This window comes from Cololabis saira, chromosome 6 (genome assembly GCF_033807715.1).
Source record: "Cololabis saira isolate AMF1-May2022 chromosome 6, fColSai1.1, whole genome shotgun sequence".
Lineage (NCBI taxonomy): Eukaryota > Metazoa > Chordata > Actinopteri > Beloniformes > Belonidae > Cololabis > Cololabis saira.
Window position 1 is genome coordinate 183,081 of NC_084592.1, and position 7,963 is coordinate 191,043.

At 39.8% G+C, this 7,963-nt stretch overlaps 2 protein-coding genes across 3 annotated transcripts; both read left to right on the forward strand.

The window, feature by feature from the left end:
* The first annotated feature begins 2,710 nt into the window (after positions 1 to 2,710).
* Positions 2,711 to 5,350, forward strand: LOC133446271 (uncharacterized). The gene is made up of 8 exons (XM_061724281.1): positions 2,711 to 2,875; positions 2,963 to 3,038; positions 3,269 to 3,528; positions 3,608 to 3,697; positions 4,018 to 4,088; positions 4,571 to 4,656; positions 4,871 to 5,074; positions 5,265 to 5,350. The coding sequence occupies exons 1-8, from the start codon at positions 2,840 to 2,842 to the stop codon at positions 5,348 to 5,350; spliced, it is 909 nt and encodes a 302-aa protein (XP_061580265.1). The 5' UTR covers positions 2,711 to 2,839.
* Positions 5,351 to 5,589: 239 nt separating this feature from the next.
* Positions 5,590 to 7,603, forward strand: LOC133446301 (uncharacterized). Of its 2 annotated transcripts, XM_061724309.1 has the most exons (5): positions 5,590 to 5,848; positions 6,073 to 6,198; positions 6,338 to 6,478; positions 6,601 to 6,724; positions 7,084 to 7,603. In XM_061724309.1, the coding sequence occupies exons 1-5, from the start codon at positions 5,681 to 5,683 to the stop codon at positions 7,299 to 7,301; spliced, it is 777 nt and encodes a 258-aa protein (XP_061580293.1). In that variant the 5' UTR covers positions 5,590 to 5,680; the 3' UTR covers positions 7,302 to 7,603. The 2 variants fall into 2 exon arrangements, with proteins under 2 accessions (XP_061580293.1, XP_061580294.1); XM_061724310.1 differs by lacking the exon at positions 6,073 to 6,198.
* Positions 7,604 to 7,963: the final 360 nt, after the last annotated feature.

Below are 7,963 nucleotides of genomic sequence, written 5' to 3' on the forward strand. Positions count from 1 at the left end.
GAATGAGGACTGGGGGGCTCTGCAAAATGGAGATGAGGGCATACAACAGGTCAAGAGGTACGTGGAGATGGGATATTGGCCAGGAAGATTGGAGAGAAAAGCCCTGTCTGCAAAGGCACAGCGGTTATTGCATCATCGTAAGAGACTTTACCTTAAAAATGGTGTGCTGTGCCGTAAGGCTGTTGACCCCTATACACATGAACTACACTCCCAGGTCATCTGTCCAACTGCCAGGTGTAAGACTGTTTGGGAGAAGTACCACCAGGCTGCTGCCCACGCCGGAGTGGAAAGGACACTGTCAGCCATGAGACGTTTCTTTTTCTGGCCCAATATGGAAGAGGAGGTACGGGGGTTCAACTCTGGGTGTGTCTGCTGTAGCTTGCAAAAGGATAGGACAGACCCCAGGGCCCCTTTACAACCCATCTCTGTGTCATATCCCCTAGAGGTTGTGGCCCTGGACTTCCTTTCTCTAAGCAGACCTAATGATCCTTACCAGAATATCCTAGTCATGACAGACATGTTCACACGGTATGCTTGGGCCGTGTCCACCCGTGACCAAACTGCAAAAACGACTGTCAGAGCAATTTGGACAAACATAATCCAGACTTTTGGCTGCCCCTCGCGGTTCCATTCAGATCAAGGTCCAAACTTTGAATCTGATTTAATGAAACAACTGTGTGATATGTACAACGTTTCTAAGAGCAGAACCACCCCCTACCACCCGTCTGGTAACGGTAGGGTGGAGAGATTCAATCAGACGCTGCTTAACATGCTGCGTACCCTTGAGGAAGATAAACAGAGTAAATGGCCAGAGTACCTCCCTGAATTGTTGCAAGCCTACAATAACACTATACACAGTGCAACCGGTTTCGCCCCTTCATATCTTATGTTCGGCCGTCACCTTAGGCTTCCAGTGGATGTTAGCCTAGGAGTCGCCCCCCCTCAGCGTCGCCAAAATGTAGCAACTTGGGTCAGCGAACACCACAAAAGGCTTAACTTTGCTTATGATTTGGCCCATAGGAAAATGGGGGTTACAGCTAATCAACAGAAGGAGCACTATGACCGAAAGGCTCATGCTCCCTTGCTTGTGCCAGGAGAGAGGGTATGGGTGCGGAATAGGAACCGAGAAGGTCACGGGAAGCTGCAGAGTTGGTGGAATCCAGAACCTTACGTGGTGGTGGGAACAGTTGGGGATACAGGGCTGACTTACAGGGTTAGGCCAGAAAGAGGAGGTGTAGAAAAGACCCTTCATAGGAACGCCCTTAAACCTTGTGTTGGCCCTATATGTGACGCAGCTAAGGAAACTGTTGTACAGGAAAGGGAGCTGAGCGCTCTACCCCCTATCTTATATTTCCCACCAGGTTTTGGCGCACCCGCTGAGCCAGCCAGGGTGCAGGATTTACCACGGCGATCAACCCGTGCAAACTTGGGTCTACCACCGGCACGGTATCGTTGATTGTTGGCAGGGACTGCCAACGATAAACTGTAGGGGGGTGTCATGCTGAGTGCCAGGCTGTGTCTAATTGTTTGTTTATTGTTTTGGAATTGTTGTTAAAACAAAAACATGCAAATAAAATGGTTGTTTGTTACTGTTTGAAATGTAACCTTTTCTGTGTTTTGAGTTGACATGCAATTACCTTTTTGTTTGAGTTTATTAGACACAGCTGAACACAATCAACTGAATCCTGACAGACAGCTGCAGTGGCCAATAAACCACTGCAGGCTGGCCCCCCTAGACCAATGGTGAACGAGGGGAGGGTTTCCTTCCCCTTATATATTCAAGGCAGACATTCAAGCTGGGAGATTGAACAGACGGACAGAGGCCCACAGGATACCTCGTTGCCGGAGAGCCCCTGCAGACCCAGACAGACCACAAATACAGCAGTGTATTGGAGGCCTTTGGACGTAATGGCAGAAGTAGGAACTTCTGCCCAAAAGCTGTGAGTTTCCCTAACCAATACACTGGCTGTTGCCTGCTGAACCACGTCGTGATAGCACGTTAAAATATCCTGTGGTTGTAGGGCAGATTGCTGGCTCTCTTTCTTTGCTCCAGGGTCTGATTATCGACCGGAGCTGTACAGAAGAGGATCCCTGTTGGTGCGGGCCTCGCTGCCAAGGATTCCAGAGGGGGCGCAAGAGGACCATCTTTTGGACAAGACAGTGGACCCCGGAACAGATTGACTTTGCGACTGTTCATTTTTAACCTTTTTAGGATTGGCCATTTTAGTAAACAGTTCTCCCCTTTTAAGGACATTTTCCCCACCCCGATTTTATACAACCTTTGCGCAATAAACGTTTGTTGCTTCACCACCTCTCTGTTTGTGGGTTACTAAGCGCTGCTCACCCTCGAACGTTAAGAACCACCCCTTTGACACGATGGTAGCGTGAGACAGGCCATGAGAAGGTGATACCTTTAACTTACTTTTTCTACATTTGTTAATAAAGTATAAAGAGATGACGAAAAATTCCATATAACTATAAAGTAAAACACTTTACTCAGTAATATTATTCTGAAACATCTATTAATGTTGTCTGGAACAGAAATGAATATTGTTACTGTACTCTATACCTTTTTATTACATTTATAAATTAAATTATTGAAAAATAAGTAAAGATCTTTTGTTTTCCATACAACTTTTTTTTTCTTTTCCACATCAGGCAGTTCCCGAGTATGTTTAATAATCGGGATCAGCCTAGAGGAAAACGGCGATTTTCAACCCCTGCCCCTTGCATTGTGAAAAGGACAGACTTTCATGTTTATGTCCTTTCGGAACCCAGTAAGCTCACACCAAAAGGCTCAGAAGAGCTGGAACTTGCACATGCTGGCCTTGGGAAGAGGATGTTAAGTATGCCAGACCAGCTGACACACAACGAGGTAATCGTATATAATATTGTATAATGGTCAATTATTAAAAATGTTAATCATTTGCAGAATCGTGAAAAAAATATTTTTTTGTTAAAGATTGTGGCTCTACTTGAAGATGAATTTCCAAAACTCAGGACCTTACAAGGAGGTTGGATGTTTTACAAGGGTTCAGGTAAATTATTTTGAAATCTCCAGTTATGAAAAATTTAGCTTTTAAGGTTTTGATATTTAAAACCTCAAATGTGTATGGTAATATTAGGTTTAGAATTATCAGTCAGAGCCCCAATAAATTAGTAGATGACACTACTGTGATTTGTTTCCCTGCCATTATAAAACTTTAAAATATAATGATTGTGAAACTTCAAGATTTTACAGAATGTACTTCTTTTCATTTTAAAATAGGTGGTAGCGGACGTCGCAAGCTTACCATAATTCCAACTGACGCTGAGGGTTACTCCACCAGGCTTCTTAAATCGGCATCTAACAATGGGAAAAACATACTATTTGTTGTTCCACTACAGGAGAAGCTTTCTACAGAACCACTTGCCTATGATTCAGTAGAGTTTTCCAAGATGCCACAATCAAAATGCATTGCATGTGGTAGTCAAATGCCTTTGCAACTCTTGCCATTGCATGTGGAGGGATGTGATGGCTCATCAGCTGTAAGCTGTATTATGTCATGTCTCTTATCTCTAAGTATTTGTTTATTATATGCTTTTCAAAATGTGTTTTATCTTTTAGGAGAATGAATCTGGGACATGTATGGATGAGGATTCTTCCGTTCATGAGAACCCAGTCCCATCTACCATGGGCATTAATGAAATCTTGAGGGTAATATGTTTTATCTTCTATTTTGCTTTGCAGTTTAGTAAGAAAGTATTAATGAATCCTAACATAAAGTAAGCAGAGGTTTTAGTTCAGAATGATTTAATGCTTCCAGAAATATAAATGAATTTTCCATAACACATCTCAAACTGATTTTTTTTTTTTTTAACTGTTACACATATTTACAAACTTGAGGATTGTATCATATTTCCTTTCACGAGTGAACATAACTTGTCTGCAAGATGTGCTTAACACATTTCAATATTAGTATAGTAATTTTATGTATGACAAGTTTTTACAGATGTTTTTTTTCTTCTCTCTTGCAGATTTGCCCAATCTGTCATGTATCATACCCAGCTGAAATCATATCATTTCATGCAAGTACATGTGGTGAGAGGTAAGATGGTTATGTGTAATAGATTCAGGTAACTATTAGAAGAAAGTTTTGCATATTCTGAATCAGTTATACGGACAATACTAAAGAATGTCATTTTTCATGAGGGTATCACTTAAATAATGATCAGATTAACACCTTTCTGCATAAATGGATAAAACACAACATGTCATGTGTTGAAGTGTCTGAGGAGCTTCATTTCAGGAAACTTTAGCTTGTTAATAGTCACTATCCGATGATGATGATGATATTCAGAATTGGTTAGTAAAATGGTGCACCTCAGTTTGTAATTTTTTTTTCATGTTAATTCTGAATCGCATTTAGTTAACCTAGTCTAGTATATTAACTACAGTACAGGTTCTTAAATTTCATATAAACTTATGGTACCTTTGGCAAACTAGATGCAAATAGTCATCACTCATGATTTGGTTGTTACCTATTCTTCCAAGCACTGTTTTAATTTAATATTTTTTGTCTTTTCTAAGAATGAATTGTGCTCAACAAAACGTTGTAGCCAGTCCCCCAAGGGAAGAAGAATTGCCAGGACCCTCAGTTCCACAATTGTCAGCAGGTAATTTCTGTAAAATCACTGCTATGATGTTAAATTGTTGAAACAGTGTTGTGAAAGGAACTTTTGTGAAATGATTAATAAAAAAAAAAATGTATATATATAAATAAATATCATATCAAAGCGATGGTGAAACTTGTGTAGTTTTGCTGGGAAAACTTAGGAAATTACATCTGCAAAGGTCCTTTGCATTAACACACTCTTTGTTAAATTACAGCTTCAACCTGGGCCAATGAAGTTGACCCCCAAAAAGCATGCCAGTTATTCAGAGAAGAGTTACTGAACCGTTTCTCTGAAAGTCCACGCCTTTCTCTGTCACTCGACATGTTTGATGCAGAAGAAGAACAGGACAGTGCAATCATTGCATTTTATAAGCTAAAGAATATTCACTGGGCAGCACCCTTCCAGTGCAGGCTGAGAGGTATTATTGAACTGTGTAACTTTTTCCACTATAGGTAGTTATAACTTGAACTGAATTGTTGCTGTAATTTAACAGTTGAATCTTTTTACACCCATTTTTTTGCTTTAGACACTACATAGTTTGCACAATAGCCATTCTCTGTTTATTTAACATTATCTTTTTGATTGTCCTGCTAATCAACCCTCCCAAGGAGATGCAGCAGTGGGTGATGGTGTCAACAGACATGTTTTGTCAATGGCCATGCAGAAATTGAAGACTGGCTTCATACTCATTTAGGTGAGTCTGTTTGACGGACTGTGTCTTTTAACTTTACATTTTTAATTGCGCATTTCTTTGGACACTTATTTCATAGAATGAGGGAATAGTACTTGCAAACTCTACATTAAATAAATAGTATTTTATAGTGTAATATAAATAAACCTACAAAGACAGATTTGGGTGCAACTGTGGGCTAGCATGATTTTAAAAACAAAAGCTTAATAGTCTTGCCTTTTTTTTTTTTTCTTTTCTTAAGGCTCTGCTGCACCCACAACCCTATTTGACGGGGAAAAAGAACACCGTGTTCCTTCTGCGGCTGCTGTCTTGCGGGACAGCAACCTATTTGAGATGGCAGGTCATATGATTGGTCATTCTTTCCTGCATGGTGGAATAGGCTTCTCAGGACTCAGTTTACCTGTGGTGACGGTATTGACTGGTGGGAGCAGTGAGACTGCAGCATCAGTTCTGACCCTGGAGGACTGTCCTGATATTGACCATCGTCAAACTATTGGTTTAGTGAGTAACTTGGTTACAAACTGCACATTTCTATGAATTACTATATTTTTGTTCATGTCTGTGCTGGGACACTTTTTTAATTTGTCATTTCCAAAGCTTTTGGTGTTTAATTACAATTGTTAGGGTTTTTTTTGTAACTCTTAACTTTCCGTGCACTACCTGGTGACAACTTCTCATCTAAGTATTTAACTCATTTCACCTGTTTGTGAATATAACTACTTTAGCTGAAGAATGATGAACTTACTGCAGAAGAAAATACCAAAGTGACTGATCTTTGCCTGTCCTGGGATTTTCCATTTCCAACCTCCACCAATCGTGTTTGGCTTTTTCAGGAACTGCTTTCACATGCTGTAATTATTTTCTATATTATTTCGTTCGTATGTTGTTGTTTTTTAAGATTGCTGTGTAACTTGTTTAATTTGTGCCTAAAGTCTTTCATATCAAATTATGTGTAAATGTTACCTTTTTTCCTGCCAATTATGTCTGCAGGTACTCCACCGTGTTAAACAGCAAATTAAGCAAATCCGTAAAGGTCTGAAGGAAACAGGAATCTGGCCAATTATTTCAGATAGGCCAGATGTCCACCCCTTAATTTTTCCAAGGGAGTCAAGCGAGAAGCTCAACCCACAGGTAAACTGCTTTTTAAGTCATATTTGGAGACATCTTTTTGCAAAGACATTTAAGAATTGTTTGGTTGAACATTGAATAAGTTTGGATCCTGGCATAAAACATGTTAATATTTGATCCCTTAGTCTTTGATCCAGGGCATTACCTGGCCACAACCAAGCTGTGACAGCGACGAGGATGAGGATGACACTGTCCCACTAGAGAAAATCGCTCTAGTCACTGGATATCTTCGAAAATTCATAGAGGAAGGTAATAAATTGTCTTACTTTGCTTATTTTTCATTCCCATCTTAATTCACACCTAATAGTTTCCTCATAACAATCCCAGTTGCTAAAATAAAATGGTTATTCATGTTAAGCACATCGATGTGCACTCGTTTCATTTCATGAAGTGGGAGATGGGCTTTACTGTTGTGAAACGGTCCTGTTTCTATCCCGGCTTCACAACAGCACAACAAAAGAGTACAGATTAATGTGAATTTGACAAATGGTAAAGCCCATTTCACATTGAGAAAGGGAAAAACACAAACTAACAGAAAGGCTTTTATATTAGGTCATACTTTTTTTATATATTTCACAGAATCACAAGTACAATTTCCTTTTCCACAGCAACTCCAGATGTGCTGCGTGACCTGACCAAGTTTTGGGTTGGGTGGGAACGCCCAACTGGAAACATGAATGTGGAAGTTGTAACTTCTACCTATCCAGTGGCTCTCACTTGCTTCATGAAGTTGAAGCTCCCCAGCCACTACCAGAGCTATACAAGTTTTCAGCAGGACTTAATGATGGCCCTGACCTCCATAGATTCTGGCTTTGGACTTGTGTAGGGGCAAATGTGTCACTATGGGGAATTGTGGGCACAATAATTAATGTTCTACTTTAGTTCGGCCCCATGTTCTTTTATCTGGCCTCAAGAAAGTGCTGCATGTATTGGAGAGTGTTAATATAGATGTCCGCTCCAAAACAGTCAGATTGCTGCAATGGATCTATGTTGTCTTGCATAGCCATGGTTTCCAGCTCCGAAAGAGGACTGTCCAGTTCAGGGATAGTAACACCAGGACGAGGTTCATTTGTGTAGCCACTATCCTCCCATTGAATCTCTGTGATGGGTATTACCTCAAAGTTATTGTGTGAAAAAGAAATATGCATAATAAATATTTTTGAACAAATTTACAGTTGTACATTTTTTTCTAATACCACTACTAAAAAAAAAGGTTAACTGGTAATGGTGTTGGTCAATTTAATTTATAAAATGTATAAAAATAAAATGTATAATTTATAAAAACAGTGTTACAACATTAAGGTTTACTAACTTATTAAAGACCAAGTTTTATTAAAACCAGTATCTTCAACAGGCTTATTTTCAGAGGAACATCTGAAACCCTGGGACAATGAAACAAACCTCTTCAGGAGGTTTACTTCCTTATTTATACTGTGGTCAAAGAACAAAGCTGAACTAATTTATATCTCAAAACACATCACATTCCAG